The following is a 20,408-nucleotide window of genomic DNA, read 5'->3' on the forward strand; positions in this document are numbered from 1 at the left end:
CAGGTGGAATCGGAAATATCATATGAATGACCAAATGAAGTCGTATTTACGCGTGAGAAACTTGATTCCCTTGTTGCTGAACTGTTGTGACATTGGTAATGAATCATTTTATTAATTATCCATGCTGCATTTCTGTTATATAGGCCATTCTACAGAATTGGTCCAAAGTCAGAGCTGGACATTTTTGGTGGTCTTTTTCCAAATAATTTGTATGTATGCAAATTGTATAATGTCATAAGGTACACATTTCCAGTAACTGTGCTTTTTAATTCTCATATTTTCAGAAAGTTTTGAAATATTTGTCCTCTCACCAAATGTGTCACTACTGAAACACAGTAATTATAAAATTTATATAATATGTAATAATATGTAACTGCTATTTTACTGAACATTTTTTTCAGGGGTAAATCTATAACTATTAAATCTTTAATATTTAGTGTAATTTATGAAATTGGTTGTATTTCGAATCCAATTTTCTGTGTAAAAGGCAAAAAGTTCATACAGATTTAAAGGTTAAGGATTCATTAGTTTGAATATACACTACTATGACTAAAATCATAACATCTTAGTTGATAATTCAGTATAGTTTACTTTTTGACAAAAAATATCAGTGACTGCATTTTTGGTAATGACAGTAATGCTTTTACAGAATTTTAACTTGCATACTAAAACACTACCAAAACATAGTAAAATACAAAAAAAAATGCATAACTGTACTAAAATGTTGTTTATTTCCCCCAAATAAATGATTATGTGTTCCCTTTTGTCACTACCAAAACAATAACATGCGGTCAAGACTGTTTCGGTATGGACAAGCGTCTTCTTATATCTTGTATTGGTAATTACATTACACCTCATATTAAAATATTTTGTTATGGGACCAAATTCCAATTCTAAAAGACACGCACTGTTTCGGTGCACACACACACACACACACACACACACACACACACACACACACACACACACACAACAACAACAACATTAAAACACAGTATAGAAAAATTTAAATGGATTTCATATCTTATAATTAGGCTTTTTTGTGGTAATAAAAATGTAGATGTAAGTGAACAATAGCCTTTTTTTTTTTTGGAGAGAAGTGGCTTCTTTGCTGCTTTTCTTGACACCAGGTCATCTTCCAAAAGTCTTGGCCTCACTGTTGCGTGCAGATGTGCTCACACCTGCCTGCTGCCATTCCTGAGCAAGCTCTGCACTGGTGGCACTCCGGTCCCGCAGCTGAATCCTCTTTAGGAGACGATCCTGGCGCTTGCTGGACTTTCTTGGATGCCCTGAAGCCTTCTTAACAAGAATTGAAGTTCTTGATGATCCTGTAAATTGTTGATTTAGGTGCAATCTTAGTATCCACAATATCCTTGCCTGTGAAGCCATTTTTATGCAACGCAATGATGGCTGCACGCATTTCTTTGCAGGTCACCATGGTTAACAACGGAAGAACAATGATTTCAAGCATCACCCTCCTTTTAACATGTCAAGTCTGCCATTCTAACCCAATCAGCCTGACATAATGATCTCCAGCCTTGTCCTCGTCAACATTCTCACCTGAGTTAACAAGACGATTACTGAAATGATCTCAGCAGGTCTTTTAATGACAGCAATGAAATGCAGTGGAAAGTTTTTTTTCGGGATTAAGTTCATTTTCATGGCAAAGAAGGACTATGCAATTCATCTGATCACTCTTCACAACATTCTGGAGTATATGCAAATTGCTATTATAAAAACTTAAGAAGCAACTTTTCCAATTTCCAATATTTATGTAATTCTCAAAACTTTTGGCCACGACTGTACACGCATGTACATAATTGACGCACATATATAAACCTGCATTGCATATATTTATTTACCTGAATTGTTGCATTTGTGAATTCACAATTACGCTTAATTGGGATTTTTAAATATAATGCAGCCTTGGAAAACAGTCTAATAATGCGTTTTATGGATTCTCGTCCGTGAAATGCGCCACTTGCGGTATTTTGTGGGTTACATGAAATAGAGGATTTTTAAAAATCAAGTAGTCCATTACAATCAACGAATCGCGACAGCTCAAGTGGGACAGCAGTTTGCACCAATTCTGTAGAATGGCTTCTAGCTTCTAGAGAATAAATCCAAAGTCACTAACCTTGGACAGTTCGCTTTATGCAAAATAAATGTTTTATTAGATACCATGCATATGCAATATGCAAAAAAATAGTTTTTTCTTCTAACAACACTCTAAAATTGTAAATTACTTATACTTTTTATTTATTTGTTTGTAGATGGAGATGTGCTTATAGATGTGCAAGGTAAAATTCTCTTAGGTAGGCTATAGGTAGGCTACTGTACTTTTTTTCCCACTCAAACTGAGTGCATCAGATTTTCAAAATAAAGTGACTTGTGTCTGTGGCATCAGACTTTTTAATGTAACATTTGCTCAGTAGATGACAAACATCTGTGTCATTAAATGTGGACTAAATTCTGTATTACTGCATGACTACCTGTTTAATTTCTGTTGGTGATACTAGCACAGCTAAAGGGGAGAAGGGGGACTATTTATAAAGGAGTGTAACACAACTCTGAACATGTGTTTCTGTCTATCAAATAAACCCACTGACACACACACACATGCTGTGTCCCCCAGAGATCTTTCAGTACTGATCTCCTCTGCCTTTTGTGAAACAGACTAACTTGGCACTCTCAACTTTTGGAGAGGGTCTTATTTGTACCTTTTTTAATTCTTGTTTTGTTGATCACCTAGAAGTTGTGACGCCAGCCAGCAGTGCAGTGCAACCCACTCTTCTTCCTCTTTTCTTTTTCATACCCCTGGATCTTTTTCCTCTTCTGTTTGGATCCTAAACTTTCTCCGTCTGGTACTTTCTTGATTCAGAGAGCTCTCCTTCCCCTTTCTCTCTTCCCCTGGTCTCCAATCCCTTTTAGCTGTTCCTTTTTTCTGGCTATGCACCATGCTGTCCTCCCCTACTGTAATTCTTCAGCCCTACGGACTCCCTGTTTACCCACAGACAGCCTCCTGCTACCCCAGCATTGTACAGGTAAACATGTCCCTTAATTCTCTGTATCTTGTTCTTTCACATTCTTTTTGGAGTTTGATTAATTTTTAATTGTATTATTTTATTTGTATTATCATGTTAACTTTTTCCTTGTCCAGTCACATGTCTGCTATTATGTTGCATAAATTAACCAATCATTAGCCAGCAAAAGGCTTGTGTATACTAAACGGTCTTCCACCAGTGGGTCTGCAGTGAGGACGTCAAATGTGTTTCTCTCTGCCGGTGAAGGACGCTGTGTCCCGTTGTTAGTTATATTTGTCCCTGCAAGGTGGCCTACTGAAAACAGGTTCAGTGTGTGTTTGTGTGCCGCTGTGTGATTGTATGTTTGTGTGCGCGAGAGAGAGAAATTCCAGGACAGCTGATAACCGAGGTGCCTGCTTTTTCTCTCTGTCACACTCGCTGTATTTTTAGTCTGTTCCTCTCGCTGCAGATTCCCTCTCACACACAGATTACAGATATAGAAATAGATGTAGAGTCTCAGGTTGCCTCTTGACTTTATCTAAAGTGATACAAAACAGATTATGTCATCTAAAGAGGAAAACAGAGGAATTTTCTTAGTTGCTATATGTGCATTTGAACTAACCCTTTGTGTCTGCTGAATTATGTGGTTACCTATGTTTGTGTTGGTGCAAAATTTGTATTAGTTTGCTTCTGTGTTTGTGTGTGCATGGCTGTTAATTAATGGAACAATGAATAAACAGATGTTCATTATCATAACAATAAACCCTAAAATGGACCCTGCCTTGACAACTGAAATTAATATGTAAGTTCTAAATTAAAAAAATAAATAAAATGATCCATTTTAGTTTTTATTTATTTTAATTTTAGTATTAAAATGTTAGTTTTAGTAATAAAAATAACAACAAAATTATTAAATTACTAAATGAATTGGACCCTTATATGGACCCTAATGTTAATCTGAGGAGTATTATATGACTCAAATGTTCATAAACATTTGAAATGCTAATTTAAGTTTAAAGTAAGAAAGACAAAGACTGCTGAGTGAAACAACGTCACTTGAATTATTCAGATTTTTAGATCATTGTTATTGTTAATTATTAACATTTCTTTTTATTAATTGAAATAAAGCTAAAATTAAATTAAATTTAAATATTAGATGAAAAACCTAAAGAACCTAAATAAAAATAAGAAATATTGCCTGCAATGCCTGGACAAACCAACTGAAATTAAAATTAAAGTTTAAAATAAAATAAAAATATGAGTTTTATTATAATATATTTATTTAAAAAAACAATAATAACAATTAAATGTAAAAAAAAAAACAGCAAATTGAAAATAAACCCTAAAATGGACCCTGATGTTAATCTGATGAGTATTATATGTCTCAAATCATGTTTATTTTGCAATAATGACTGGGATACCAATATTACATCGCTAATAAATTAGTAAATGCACATTAAATGCTAATTTAAGTCTAAATTATTAAGAAAGAGACTGCTGAGTGAAACAGTGTCACTTGAATTATTCACTTTGGATCATTGTTGTTATTGTTAATAATTAGAGTAAAAGAACTTAAATTATAATGGGAAATTTTGACAACTGAAATAAAACTGAAGTTTTAAAATAAAAAAATAAAATGACTAAAAAATTACCTAAACTAAAACTGAAATCATATAATTACTTATTACATTTTTAGTTTTATTATAGTATATTTTTAAAAAATAATAAAAGTGACAACAAAATGATTAAATAAAATAAAAAGAATTTTACTTAAAAGTACAATGATGCTAAAAATTCAGCTTTAAAAAGACTGGAATAAATTTACATTAAATTAATTACATTTTCACATACAAAACAGTTATTTTAAATAGTAAAAATATATATATTTTTTCTTTGCATCAAATAAATGCAGGCCTGGTGAGCACACGAGACTTCTTAAAAAATCATTAAAAATCATACTGTTCAAAAACTTTTGACTGGTAATTTAAAATATGAATAAATACTATAATAGTATACAAAAATGCTAAAATAACGATTGATGAAGATTTAAAAAACTAGGTATGAGTAGAAAAAGTCTGTTGTATTGCTTAGCAGTCATTATACAAAGACATCTGACCGCAGAATGCCACAACCGACCAATCAGAATCAAGTATTTCAGAGAGCCTTGTAATATATATGAGTATAGACTACATAAGCAGTTCTTGTCATCAGTTCTGTGTGAGTGTTTAAATGATCCCGCAGCTGTCAGATCATGCACCTGGCATCCTGCCTCTGATCTTTAACCTCAAACCTGACAGCTGAAGGGGCCACTGTGTGTGTGTGTGTGTGTGTGTGAGAGAGAGAGAGAGAGAGAGAGAGAGAGAAAGAGAGAAGGTGTGTGTGTGGGCGGGGGATCTCATATCAGTCAATGTGACTAAAAAAGACATTTTATCTGCAAGACAGAGGCGTTATTTAAATCCTCTCACAGTGACAAACAATTAGAACGGGATTCGGGGAAACAGAACCGTACAAATCTCAGAAGATAACCTTTGCATGTTAGATAGATAATTGAACAATTATATCATGATTATGCTTGTTTTCCATATCCTCTGTACTACAACATGGTGGCATGTTGTGTATATAAGTTATACATGTACGTACACACCAAGTGTGCACACTTTGTACTTGTTGAGTTAAGTCTCCAAAGTCTGAAGTCTTAATTTTGACCTTTGACCTGGTTGACGGCCAGCAGCAACGGCACACTGAGTGACATTTTGAGTCAGCAGTACTCAAAACGCTGTAGTGTTTCAATTTGCAGGTCTGACAACACCTGTTTACATGTTGTAAATCTTTAACAGGGGTGTCAAGTACCTCCTGGGGTTTCTTTTTAAAAAAGGAATGAAGGTAAGATGCCATGTTCTTGTAAACAGTGAGGGAGAATGTAATTGTAGTATATAACATCTAAATGTTGAAAAATAGCTATGAGAAACAGACACTGATGTAACATGATACATTTGTTTCTGCTAAAGGAATCTGTGTGCTGGTGATATTTAATCAAAGCTGTGTCTCTCAGACAGTGTCACAGTTTATCAGTGAAGTCTAAATTTACTCTGCCTTATCAGCTCAGCGAAACAGCTGATAAAGAGTAAACACTTAAAAAGTGTATGTGTGTGTGTGTGTGTGTGTGTGTGTGTGAAGAGCTTCATATTGGGTTCACTTCTTTACATCTATTATGATGCCCTTTATTTTATTTTATTTTATTTTATTTTATTTTATTTTATTTTATTATTTTATTTTATTTTATTTTATTTTATTTTACAGTTTAATGTCACAAGTCTATTAACCAAAGCTTGACGAAAGCAATTTAATTAGAATTTGCTGCATTAAATATTTCATAGTTGTATTTAAGTGAATTTAATATCCTAAGTTTCCAATTTTATTATTTGCAAGTGAGTGATCTTACCTGTTTTTCCTGATCTATGTCATAAACACTGTACACACTTAAGTAATCTGGTTGGTCTGGTTTAAATAAATGCGATCATTTTCCACTTTTTTCATTTTACGGAGCAGTTGAGTTGTTTGTATATAAGAATCCACTTTTATCCAAACAGTCGTGAGTCTGTTGAGTGTCTAAGAGTAGGAAGGGGAAATGGGTTTATGATTGACACAAACAAATGAACACAGCTGGTGTAAAGACCCCCCCTGAGACCGGTTTGGTGCTCTGTGATTGGTGGGTGCGAGGGACTTATGGTGGGGTGGGCGGGTGAAAGCTTTGCATTAAAGCATGCGTCAGTTGTTGGTGAGTATTGGGTCACCTGCGGAATGCACTGAAGGGGTGAGATGTCTGATTTATACTCCTATTTTCATTCATTGTGTCTTTGTCAGGACCTTTATGTGATGTCAGACTTGGTTTAGCAGTGTTTAGTATAGCATTTTTGATTGCAAACAAAATGTTACCAGTATGTTGGCTTATTTATACCCGGTAAATTCAAGCTTGATTGAGTATTTTACCAAAATGAAGGTGGTTTGGATTATTAGAGAAACAGAAATTACTTTAGTGGAAAAATAAGCATTGTTAAATATGTACTATGAAGCTATATCGCTAATCAGTTGCTGAAATTTTTAAGAATAATCAAACAAGCTATTAAACTGAAAGCTGAATCTCGTATGTTGAAGTTTAAAACCGGTTAAAATGATTTAAAGCAATGGCAAAACATATGTTACCATGATTCATTGATCAAATGTTTTTTTTTGTTCTCGTAATAAACGGTTCATAGAAGTAGGCTTCTGTTAGTAAACAGCATCTCTGTTTTATTTAAGGGTGCCGCTGCCCAAGAGGCGGGCCCCGGCAATGGTGACCCTTCACTACCTCAGGTCTATGCCCCGCCTCCTTCATATCCTCCACCTGGACAAGGCCCACCCACACCTGCTGCCCGGCTGCCACCCCTCGATTTCAGCGCTGCTCATCCAAACTCTGAATATTCAGATCATCATCAGTTGAGAGTCTATCAGGGCCCTCAGCTTGACGGGACGGAGTCTATAACTGCCAGTAACACGGTAAGAACAATTAATAAATGACTGGATTTAGATGATAAATGGTGTTTTAAACATCTAAATCATCAGTTAACAGAAGGGAGCACCTAAAGTACATAAATCAAGCACGGTTATTTAAATAATCTAATTTACCTAAAACCAAGCTGGCCCCATATAAGTATGAAAACTTAAGATTTTACTGTGGGAAACAATGTCCCACTGCTGTGAAGTGTGTAGTACAATCAGTGTACATTCGCATTAGAGAAGGTATGCCAGGAATATGTATAGGCTGCTGATATATAATCTCATGCTTTGGTCCTCTGGGATCCCCTGTGTGAGCTAAAAATAGCATCCTTCATTTGCCTTGTCCAAGTATGGCAATTCAACTGGCTCAGGGCACCATACTCCGCTTCCACTCTTTAATTCTCTTTTCAGGGGGGAAATAGTTTGATAGTCTTCATTCTGCTTTACATTTAACAAACTAGGGCCAGGAGACCACAAGGGGGTGCTTGTGTGTCAGAAAATGTGAGAGCAAGGGATAAAATATGATTACAAAATGTATTTTTTAGAGTTAATATGTTAACCTGAGATATACACTACCAGTCAAAAGTTTTTGAACAGTAAGTCTCTTCTGCTCACTATGACTGCATTTATTTGATCCAAAGTACATTAAAAACTGCAAAATTTCTCAATATTTTTACTGTTTAAAATCACTGTTTTATATTTTAATATATTTTGCAATGTAATATCTTGCAATATCTTATCCTGTGGTTTCAAAGCTGAATTTTAAGCATCATTGTATTCAAAACTTTTGAGCACAATTATTTTTTCTTTTCTTTTTTTTTCAATTTAATCCTTGTGTTGTCACTTTTATTAATTTTAAGAAATTAAATACATCTGAAATTGTAATAAATAGTAATACATCTGTTTTAGTTTTAACCATTTTTTAGTCATTTTAATTTTTGATTTTAGAACTTAAATTTTTAATTCAGTTGTCAACATTTCTTATTTTCATTAAAGTTCGTTAGTTAACAGTTTTCTATTTTAATATATTTTACAGTGTATTCTAACATTCTTATTTGCTGCTCAAAAAACATTATTATTATTCTGTTGAAAACAGCTAAGCACAATTTTTTAAGGTTTCTTTGATGAATAGAAAGTTCAAAAGAATAGCATTTATAAATAGAAATATTTTGTCTTTATCATCACTTTTCATCAATTTAAAGCATCTTCATATTCAATATATTCAAAATAGAAAGCAGTTATTTTAAATAGTAAAAAATATTTCACAATATTACTGCTTTCTCTGTATTTTGAATCAAAGAAATGCAGGCTTGTCGAGCAGAAGAGACTTCTTTAAGAAACATTAAAAATCTTACTGTTCAAAAACTTTTGACTGGTAGTGTATATAGAAGAATCAGAAGAAGAATCATCAAATTGTGGGTTCCTTGGAATCAAATATATTTGGAATCTGATATATTCCCTTATTACTATACAAAATGACACATAAAAAGTGTCATATAAAGTGTAACTTCAGGCTAGAATACACTACACGATTGTACCCACCATTTTCCGCCGATTTACTGTGTGGAGAAGTTGACACTAGTTGCTGAAAGTCTAATCCAGTCTGCAGATTTGAGATGAGAGATTTAATAGAAAATCGCGTAGTGTATGATGGTCTCAGATTTAGTTTTTTTTTCAGAATCAGAATCAGGAAGAGCTTTATTGCCAAGTGTGTTCACACACACAAGGAATTTGTCTTAGTGTATTTCAGCTTCATTAAATCCAGTCGGATGATATCAAATACGTTTGATATTTTGAGCCGACTTTAGAACAAATCCTGTTTTAATTTGTCGAGCGTCTCTTAGTGAAAAGGCGCATGTTTCTGCGTGAGTTTGTTGTGATCAGAACGACTTTAAAGTCTGATAGTGTAGGCTATCTCTGCTGACAAAACACCCCAGCTAAAACCAGCCCAAGCCGGTTGGCTGGTCTTAGCTGGTCATCCAGTCAGGTCTTAGCTGGTCAGCAGCAGGCTGGTTTTAGAGGGGTTTGGTTTTGGCCACTTTCCTAGCTGGTCAGACTGGGAAACCAGCTAAAACCAGCTACTTCCATCTTAATCCAGCTAAGACCAGTCAACCACTTTAGCCTTTTTCAACAGGGATATGATTCAAAGTTCTTTAGTGTATGATGCCCAGTTTTTTCTCTGTGACTATTCCGAAGTCGGTAAAGCGTATGATGCCCAGTATTTTAAGATCTGTTCAGTTTTTAAAAGTTGTGTAGTGTATTCCAGTCTTTACTTTAGTCAAATAACTTGAACAAATTATTATTTGCAATGACTTTTTGACTTCTGAAATTCAATCTTGTTTTTTTTTTTCAGTATGATCAATGCATTTACTAATGATTTTTAAGGCACCTATAATGAGATTCAGATCTTGACAATCTGTAATTACTGAAATATTGTCTTTTGGACTCTCGCCGTAGCTTTATGTTCTTTAATGTGTATCACCATGGAAGTGTATGATTGTTATTGTTGTGTTTGTTTACAATGTGTTTTTGGGCCATTACAGTAAATGTTACAACAGAGGCTTGTGCTGAGGGAATTGTGGGAAGGATTGAGAATAACATTTCAACATGAAAGTGTTTTTTTTTTTTTTTTTACTGAAAAGGTTCATGCAATGAGTTCTCTCTTTCTCTGTCACACCATCTTCTGTCCACACTGCTTATATCACTAGAGAGCGCCAGATATTGGACTATGAGACGCCGCCGTGGAGGGAGGGGTCAAGGGGGGAGTCGGACGGGATGACCCCTCCCCCCTCATCTATGTTTTCCAGGTCCAGTCAGAAAAGCACTCTGCATCGTGACGTGATATCATCACATACCTTCCCATCACACCTCCCCCCAATCTGTCACTTCTCCCAAAAACCCTCCCTGGCCTGTGTCTCTGGATGAATGTAATGATGATGATGATGACAATGATGATGGTGTTTCAGCAGTATTTTTCTGTGTGACACCTGCTGTGGTAGTCGTTACAGCTAGCAATCAGCCCGGCCAGCTCAGAGTTAACCATAACCATGATTTGTTTGCGTGTGTGAATGTGGATGTGTGTGTGTCTGTGCGTAAATCTCTACGTGTGGTTTCTGCCTCTTCCTTCTTTTAACAATTTTCTGTCTTGGTTCCAAAAATAGCAGTATACTTTGTTGCAATCTTATAGCTGACCTATACGCTGAAAATACGCTTGAATTCCCCTGCGTTTAGAGCTTCTGTCTTTTTCTTTTTGTTTTGGGGTTCACTCGGTTCTAGACCCTTCCTTGACATGTTAGGATCATCAACATCCATAATTTCTCTTTTATCTTCTATTGCTGATTCTGTGTATTGTTCAACGCAGTGGAAATGTGTTTTAATAGAGAAACAGAATGGCTAAGTGAAAGTGAGAAGAATTAAATGAAGTACAAATAAGATTTTTGATTTTTTACTTTTTTTAAAGAAGTCTCTTCAGGTCACCCAGCTTTCATTTATTTGATCTAAAGTACAGCAAATGCACTAAAACTTTTAAATATTTTTACTATTTAAATTAACTGTTTTCTATTTGAATATTCCTGTCATTTTAAAGCTGAATTTGCTGAATACTCTAGTCACACAATCATTCTAATATTCTGATTTGCTGCTCAAAAAGCATTTATTATTATGTTGAAAAAGCTGAGTAGAGTTTTTTTAGGTTTCTTTGATGAATAAAAAGTCCAGAAGAACAGAATTTTTCAAATAGAAATCTTTTGTAACATTATAAATGTCTTTACCATCACTTTTGATCGAATTAAAGTATCCTTGCTAAATAAAAGTATTCTTTTGTATAATTTCTTTCTCAAAAAACTAAAAATTATGCTGACTCCAAACTTTTGAATGCTATAGTGTAAATTTTACAAAAGCTTTTTATTTCAGATAAATGCTGATCTTTGGATCTTTCTATTCATCAAAAAAAAAAAAAAAAAAAAAAAATATATATATATATATATATATATATATTCAAATAGAAAGCAGTTATTTTTAATAGTAAAAAAAACATCAGTGCTTTGGCTGTATTTTGGATCAAATCAAAAACTTACTGTTCAAAAACTTTTGACTGGTAGTGTATACTCTTCGAATCAGGAGGTACATCTGGGATGATGGTTGAAAAAATTATAAAAATAGTACAAATGAAAACTGTAGAATCAAAGGAAGGGAACATGATGAACCGAATGCACCCCTTTTTTCCTGCCCAAATTAGAACTATTTTGTTGCCCTTTCCCCTTCAGATCTGTTATGGATGAGTTAAAGCAGAGGTAATTTGCCTTACTGCTGCAACTTTTTTCAATCCTTCTTTTTGGTTCTAATGACTATTCTTATCATTTGCATAACATTTTTCCACTGCTTTTAAATTCACAATTCGTTGTGCCCTCACAATTGCTTTTTTTATTTCTTTTTGACCTTTTCACCATTTTCCCTTCCTCATTTCATGCTATGCTTGGCTACTTTTTTTCTTCTAGTTATTTCCCTTTTTGAACCTTTTTAATACAATTTGACTTCTTAATCCATTTTTTAATAGTAACAGTTTTGTGCCGTTTGGTGAGGTAGGCTGTGCAGACATAGGAACTGGCATCGTGATGCATTGTGGGATAGTGGATGTGTTGGGTTTGAAGCACAAATACTCCTATGTATTGATCTGCATGGGGGCATTTTATTCACAGTCATGTACAATCAGTGCAATAGGAAATGCTGTGTAACCATGCATTACATATGACAATATTTCAGTTGCAGCACTCAGAAAATGACACAATGTCGAGTACGCTAGTAATCTTTAATGACTTTCAGCTGCTGATTTAGAGACTTCCCTGAAGTTAAAATACGACTGTGCTCTATTTTCAAAGCAAATTGTGGTTTTTATGTCTATATCTAACAGGCATGTACCTAGACAGCTCACTAAAATGGGAACTTGATCACATTTCCTCACTTTTGCTTGAGAGGAATCACTGGATGAGGAATGCTCCTTTGCGTTTTGTTGTGGTCACTTTATAAAACCAGTTTTTCTCCCAGTAAAATGTTAGATTGCAATAAGTTTGACAATAAATCCTACAATAGACAAGCAGTAGTTTATAAAGGTTTGCTGTAATGAACTGCATACTAATGTTTCTTTCTATTCTTCTCTTTAACTTCCTCCTCATTCTTTCTATGTCTGTTGCCTCCTTCTCCACATTTTCTCCCTCCCTATCTTTCATTCCTGTTTCTCTCACAGGACGATTCATTAGCGCCTGTGGCATCTGACCCACAGTCTCTCAGTGTTTCTGTGGCGTCTGGAAGTGCAACTGGAAGCGGAACAGAGGAGGAAGGAGCTGGGAAAGCTCAGCCCAAAAGGCTCCATGTTTCCAATATCCCTTTTAGGTTTCGGGACCCAGACCTCAGGCAGATGTTTGGGGTAATAGAATTTGTCCCGAATGTAATGCATTTCAACTTTTTGTCAGGCAATTAAAGTCAGTGGGATCCAAAACAACACTGGAATCATCTGACTTTCATTGTATGGACAATTTTTTTTTCAAAGTATCCTCCCTGCTAAAAAAAAAAAAAAAAAATCCCCAAAACAAAAGAAACCATCACAGAAATTCTAATGGTTTCCACTACAAATACCATTACAGACCATCAACATTTAACCTTTAAAACCACTTTAAAACCATTATAAAATGTTTTTTCTGTAGTGTGTTTTGGGGCCAGTGTTGGGCACGTTACCTAAAAAAAGTAATTAGTTATAGTTACTGGCTACTTCTCACAAATAGTAACTGAAAAATGTTCAAATATGTCAAATAACTTGGATGCCCCCAATATTAAATATGGTAAATGAAAAAACATTCTACACTATTTTAATGTTACTGTGGGGCAATGTGAGAGACAGCTTCCAGGAGCTAAATATCACGTAATTGAGGTCGCTTCAACCCACGGACATGAAAACATCCCACGCCAACCATGTTGTCACACCTGTGTGGTCTGTCTCGTTTATTCTTGATGACTGTGAAAAGAACCAAAAAAAAAAAAAATACTCCATCAATTTTGAAACTGGAAAGGGTGCTGCGTTCCAAGCAAGTTTTTTGAGCCCGTAAATCAAGACTTCAAACCATGACTCACGTCTTTGTAGCATTCCAGGCAAGTCACGCCAAACTGCCTGAGCAGGGTTTGACTGCTGTTCGGGTGAACTTTCACGGGTAGAAGATTGGAAAAACACAGGTAACGGACTGCCTGGAACGCAGCATTGGAGTACATCGATCTAGTACGAGTTCAGGGGTGGGAAGTCACGAGTTTGACTGCTGTTCCAGTGCACTTTCAAGGGTACAAGGTTGGAAAAACACGGGTATCGGGTTGCCTGAAATGCGGCATTCTGGAAGAAATTTACCTCAGAAGCCAGAATTTACCTCAGAAGAAGAACACAATGCAAAAATTGTAGTAACGCTGCAGTTTATTGTCAGTAATGGTAACAGCGTTGTAATGGGGAAAACAGTAATTTATTTGATTACTTGTTACTGAAAAAAGTAATAATGTTAGTAACGCCCTTTATTTATAACGCTGTTATTCTTATCACTGTTTGGGACATATTCCTTTAGGATTTAGTGGTTTTAACAAGCCACCAAAAGAATGCGACAAATTACCAGTAGAGACCAACAGGCACCATTACAGTTTCCATTAAAACCAGTACAATTCCCATTATAACCAGTAAAACCATTACAAATTCTGTGATGGTTTCTCTTGTTTTTTTTTAGCAGGGCTCTTTTGTGTTTCACAGAGTCAGTGACCCATAGAGATTTGAAACAACATGACTAAGCAATGACCAGATTATAATTTGTGTGTGAATTTTTGACAAAAGTCAATATCTGTCTTTGATCTCTCAGCAATTTGGCAAGATTCTAGACGTGGAGATCATCTTTAATGAGAGAGGATCAAAGGTAAGTAGGTTTAGTTGTGTTTAGAGTTAGTTACTTCTTTATTTGAGTTTCGATTTGATTTGATTTCTTTCTTTAGGGTTTTGGGTTCGTGACATTTGAGAGTGCAGTGGAAGCAGATCGAGCGAGAGAGAAGCTCAATGGAACAATCGTTGAGGGAAGGAAAATTGAGGTATGATGGTTTTAAGTTTCTTTTGGGAGAATGGACAACTGAACAACCAAGCAACTAAATGACTCTGCTTCTCAGGTGAACAATGCCACAGCGAGGGTGGTAACAAAAAAGCCTCAGACGCCATTAGTGAATGGTGAGCTTCTTTCATGATAATATGCCCAAAATTGTATGTGGTATAATTAGTTTGAAAATAAAGGGATGTTAAAATGCAACTCCTCCCCTATATGCTCTCCAATAGCTGCTGGGTGGAAAATCAATCCAGTAATGGGAGCCATGTACGCACCTGAACTTTACACAGTCGCCAGCTTTCCTTACCCTGTTCCCACACCGACTTTGGCCTACAGAGGCTCTGCCCTCCGTGGACGTGGTCGCGCAGTTTACAATACGATCCGCTCCGCTGCAGCCACCGCCACACCAGCTGCAGTGCCAGCCTATCCAGGGTCAGTAGCTCTTGTTATGACCACTGTTACCATAAAACATTTAATTAGTATTTAGACTATACTGGTTTTATTGGTTGAATAGACAAAGCTTTCTTTGCATATATTTATGTAAATTATATTCAATTGCATTAAGCTTCCATTAAATTAGTATATTTTGTTATTTATGCCATTATGTAATTTACTGTCTACTTTATGTCTACTGCAGAGTGGTGTATCAAGATGGATTGTATGGTGCTGAGGTCTATGTAAGTTTAAAGTCAACTTCTCCTTATTTAGCAGCACCTTTAAGAGCAAAAATCACAAGATGTGCTATGATTAACAGTAGCTTTGTGGTTAAAGGTGTGGGCTGGTAAAGTTTAAATGACGGGAAGTAGAGAAAATGACATCTAGCTTCCAGTATCTTGTCACTGTTGTCTAAATATAGACTTGCAACAAATCTCCAAAACTCCAGTTTCTAAATGACCAATGAGTGACACTACAAATAAGATTTATTAATCTCCAAGGTGTTTTATTGACCTTTGAATCTGCCAGTATTTTCGTTTTTGTCAAGCCTAACTTAAACCCTAACCTTAAACCTGAAATTGAATTTCAAATGGATTTTTTAAGCTGATAACCTAAAACCAGGTTGTTCCATGGGTGTTCACGCACACTACCAGTCAAATGTTTTTAATGTTTTTAAAGAAATGTATTTAGACACTGCAGGTGAATAGGGTAAAAAAATAACTAATATTTTTACTATTTAAAATAACTTATTTCTGTTTGAATATATTTTAATATATATTGTGATTTATTCCTGTGATCAAAGCTAAATTTTCAGCATCATTACTCCAGTCTTCAGTGTCACATGATCCTTCGGAAATCATTCTAATATGCTGATTTGCTATTGAAGAAACATTTATTCAATTAAAAAAGTTGAGTATATTTTTTCAGGAGTCTTTGATGAACAGAAAGATCCGAAGATCATCTGACATTATCTGACATTTATAAAGTTACAAAAGTTTTCTGTTTCAGATACAGTGCCTTGCAAAAGTATTCATACCCCTTAATTTTTTTCACGTTTTGTTGCAGCATTATGTTAAACTGCTTTAAATTAGTTTTCCCCCACATCAATTTACACTCCATACACCATAATAATGACAAAGCAAAAACCAGATTTGCAAATTTTACAAATTTATTCAAAATAAAACACTGAAATAAGTACATTGCATAAGTATTTATACCCTTAACTCAGTACATAGTTGAAGCACCTTTACAGCCTCAAGTCTTTTTGGGTATGATGTGACAAGCTTTGCACATCTGCATTTGTCTTCCTTTATGGATAATGGAGGCTACATGCTTCTGTGAACCTTCAATGCAGCAGATTTTTTTCTGAACTCTTCCCTAGATCATTGCCTTAACGCAAGTCTGTCACTGAGCTCTACAGGCAGTTATCTTGACCTCAGGACTTGGTTTTTGCTCTGACATGCATTTTCAGCTGTTAGACGTTTTCTTAGAGGTGTGTGCCTTTCTAAATCATACTCATTGAAATGAATTTGCCACAGTTTAACTCCACTCGAAGTGTAGTAACATCTAGAGGCAATATGAATGCTCCTGAGCTAAATTTCGAGTGTCCCAGAAAAGGGTATGAATACTTATGCAACGGGATCTTTTCCGTTTTTTATTTTTAATACATTTGCACAAATGTTAAAAACCTATTTTTTTGCTTTGCCATTATGGTGTGTGAGATGTAGATTGATGTGGGGAAAAAAGTAATGTAAAGTAGTGTATCATAAGGCAGCAACATAACAAAATGTGAAAAAAATGAAGGGGTATGAATAATTTCATAAGGCACTGTAAATGTAGTTCTCCACTTGGCTGTTTTCAACATAATAATAATACAAAATGTTTTTGAGCAGCAAATCAGAACATTAGAATGATTTCTGAAGGATCGTGTGACTAGAGTAATGATGCTAAAAAATCAGCTTTGAAATCAAAGGAGTAAATTACATTTAAAATATATTCAAATAGAAAACAGTTACTTGAAATAGTGAAAATATTTCAAAATTGTACTTTGGATCAAATAAATGCAGGCTTGGGGAGCAGAAGAGACTTCTTTAAAAAACAAAAAATCCTACTGTTCAAAAACTTTTGACTGGTAGTGTGGCAAAAATGTTTTGGAATTCAAATCATTTTCTAAGTGAATACTTAAACTATCCTGTCTTTAGGGAGGATATCCAGCTACATATCGAGTGGCCCAGTCCGCCTCAGCAGCTGCAACAGCCACATACAGTGATGGGTAAGAACCCAATCTATCCATTCATCAATCCAATCAATCTATCTATCTATTAATTAATTAATTGATTCATTTATTTATTCTTTTTAAGATACGGAAGAGTCTATGCCACAGCAACAGACCCCTACCATCACTCAGTGGGACCGACCACAACTTATGGAGTTGGAACAATGGTAAATAACAGTGTAAAATTACCGCACATGGTGAATTCAGTCAGTTATAGATAAACACACTTTCTTGACTGACCTATGCCATGAAATCTCTGATTTATTCTCTTTCTTTACAACCAGGCAAGTTTGTACCGTGGAGGCTACAACCGCTTTACTCCTTACTGATTGAAACCAGCTGTGACTCACGTCTGTCACTTGAAGGAAATTTTACTTGCTGTGTGAACTGCTGTCTGCTGAGGAACCATTTGATCTTGAGATTGTAAATACTGCTAATATTTATTGGGGGTGAAAAAGATGAATCCAGGCTGAAAATATAATGAATTATATTTAAGGACTTTATTTAATTCTTAATTTAAGAAAATACCCCACCCAAAAAAAATCTGTTTGTACTCTACATGTTATGTACAGTACATACAGATACTTTCATTACAGTGGCCTCATATGGAAGTTATCATGTAGTTATTGAGCCTCAAAGGAAGATGACAGGCCTCACAACAAGTCCCCAAACACTTATTTTATTACATCTGGATTTGTTGCACTGTTGAATGATGATAGACATTAAAGTCAGATACCTCTAGTGGAACTTCTCCCAGACTGAGAAATGCAAAACTCCTAGTCTGAACCTGTCTAGTGTGTATAGGACTGTGTGCGTGTTGGAGTGTCTTTGGAGTGTTCGAGTGTGTGTGATTTTTCTGCTGTCACAAGCAGTACTGTGAGATACAGCAATGGCACTGGGGTTATGGGGGATATGTTCTCTGTCATTGTAATCTACCTCTGAGCTAAACACCTCTTTGTTCTAAACTAATGCAAACTGTTCATCTGCTTTCTTATGAAGCTTCTTCAAAATCGTCATTGTTTTTTTTTTGTTTTTGTTTTTAACAAAACCGTCTGGTGCTTTCCATCCATATACAGTAATTTCCTGTTTAGTATTTGTGGTCCACTCGCCTTCAATTTTTTTCTGTTTGTTTTCCGCTGTCATACTTCTGTATTCTTTATTTAAACTCCTTTCATGCTTTTTTCAACCTGTTGTGTACTTTCCTTTCCTTTGCTTTCAAATACTTTCTCTTTTTTAACTAAAGGCTGTGTGCATTAATCACATCTGCTTAAGATTTTCTTTAAAAATGCCAAATTACTAATTAAAAAATAGATTTTGTTTCTGAACATTTATTTTAAAGGCTATTTAAATGTTTTCTGTCACCTCAAGGAAACTCCTCAGTGCCTTTCTTTCTTTCTTTCTTTGTTTCTTTCTTCGTTCTTTCTTTGTTTCTTTCTTCCTTTCCTAGTTCCTTCCTTTCTTTTCTTCCTCCCTTCCTTCCTTTCTTCCCTTCCTTTCTTTCTTTCTTTCCCTCCATCCTTTCTTTCTTTCTTTCTCTTTCTTTCTTTCCTTCCTTCTTTCCTTCCTTCCTTCCTTCCTTCCTTTTTCTTTCTTTACTATACTTTCTTTCTTTCTTACTTTGTTGTTTGCTTTGCTTGATTGTTTTCTTCTATTAAACTTCCTCCTTTAGTTCATCTTGAATCTTCTTTACACTTCGTTAATATTTGTTCTGCCTTTTAATAGTAGTTGCTTTATTAGTTTCCCCCCTTTTTGATAACTCACTGATCTCTCTTTTCTTAGTGTCAATTTCTCTTCCTCTTTTATCTCTATTTCATTCCTTCTGTGGGCTGATTTTTCTGTGTATTTGCAAATTTCTGTGATCTTGTAATCTCTTTTCTATTACTTTTACTCTCACTCTCACAAGGCTTATTATTTATTCTTTTAGCTAATTTACTACTAATCTTGCCTTTCATTTACTGTCTGCTTTCTTTTCCACCTCCTCTCTGTTCAATGTTCTCTTGCTTATTTTCTGCTTTTAACCTGTTATGCTTTAGCTTTCCCTGCATTTCTCGTAGTGTACTTTGTAGACTTTAATTTCTTTAGTTTAGGTCATTTAATACTTTCCTTCTCTTTTTTACTCTCTCTTTCTACCAGACAGCTTGATTGTTTGATCTCACAGCTATTACAGAACCCTATGATGTCATTGCTGTATCATGTTTCTTTATTTTTCTTTTTTTTTTTCCAACTCACTAAAATGTAAGCTACTCTGTGGCTAAATTGTACAATAAAGCAGTTTAATTATGTTTAAGATTTCTGTCTGGTCATTGAAGAATACACTACCACTCTAAAGTTTTTGGACAGTAAGATTTTTAATTGTTTTTTAAAGATGTCTCCTCCGTACACCAAGCCTGCATTTATTTGATCCAAAGTACAGCAAAAAACAATTGTGAATATTTGTACTATTTAAAGTAACTGTTTTCTATTTGAATATGTCTTACAATGTAATTTATTCTTGTGATTTTAAAGCAGATTTTTTAACATCATTACTCCAGTCACACGATCCTTCAGAAATCATTCTAATATTCTGATTTGTGGCTCAAAAAAAAACAGTATTATATTTATTATTATTGTTATTGAAAACAGCTGAACAGATTTTTCAGGTTTCCTTGATGAAAAGACAATTCAGAAGAACAGCATTTATATGAAATAGAAGTCTTTTGTAACAATATAATGTCTTTATCATCATATTTGATCAATTTAAAACACCAAATTAGTAAATAAGAGTATTAATTTCTATAATTTAAAAATAAATATATAAAAAATGATACTGACTCCATGCTTTTGAACTGTATATTGTAGAGTTGTTTCATTTCAGATCAATTCTGATCTTCGGATCTTTCTCATGATAAAAGAGATTTTTTTTTTTAATTATAATAAAAATAAATGTTTCCTAAAAATTAGCCTATTAGAATGATCTCTGGAGGATTATGTGACACTGAAGACTGGAGTAATGATGATGAAAATTTTGTTTTGATCACCTGAATAAAT

General features: G+C 34.8%; 1 protein-coding gene across 2 annotated transcripts; it reads left to right on the forward strand.

Annotated features, from left to right (window-relative positions):
• Positions 1-2,647: 2,647 nt before the first annotated feature.
• On the forward strand, positions 2,648-19,647 carry rbfox1l (RNA binding fox-1 homolog 1, like). Of its 2 annotated transcripts, none has more exons than XM_073846826.1 (11): positions 2,648-3,044; positions 7,323-7,559; positions 12,802-12,981; positions 14,441-14,494; positions 14,571-14,663; positions 14,739-14,796; positions 14,902-15,103; positions 15,309-15,348; positions 17,308-17,378; positions 17,467-17,548; positions 17,666-19,647. In XM_073846826.1, exons 1-11 carry the CDS (start codon positions 2,958-2,960, stop codon positions 17,708-17,710), a joined length of 1,149 nt encoding a protein of 382 aa, XP_073702927.1. In that variant the 5' UTR covers positions 2,648-2,957; the 3' UTR covers positions 17,711-19,647. The 2 variants fall into 2 exon arrangements, with proteins under 2 accessions (XP_073702927.1, XP_073702929.1); XM_073846828.1 differs by lacking the exon at positions 2,648-3,044 and adding an exon at positions 6,817-6,837.
• The last annotated feature ends 761 nt before the right edge of the window (positions 19,648-20,408 follow it).

The sequence above is a fragment of the Garra rufa genome, chromosome 9, assembly GCF_049309525.1.
Source record: "Garra rufa chromosome 9, GarRuf1.0, whole genome shotgun sequence".
Taxonomy (NCBI): Eukaryota; Metazoa; Chordata; class Actinopteri; order Cypriniformes; family Cyprinidae; genus Garra; species Garra rufa.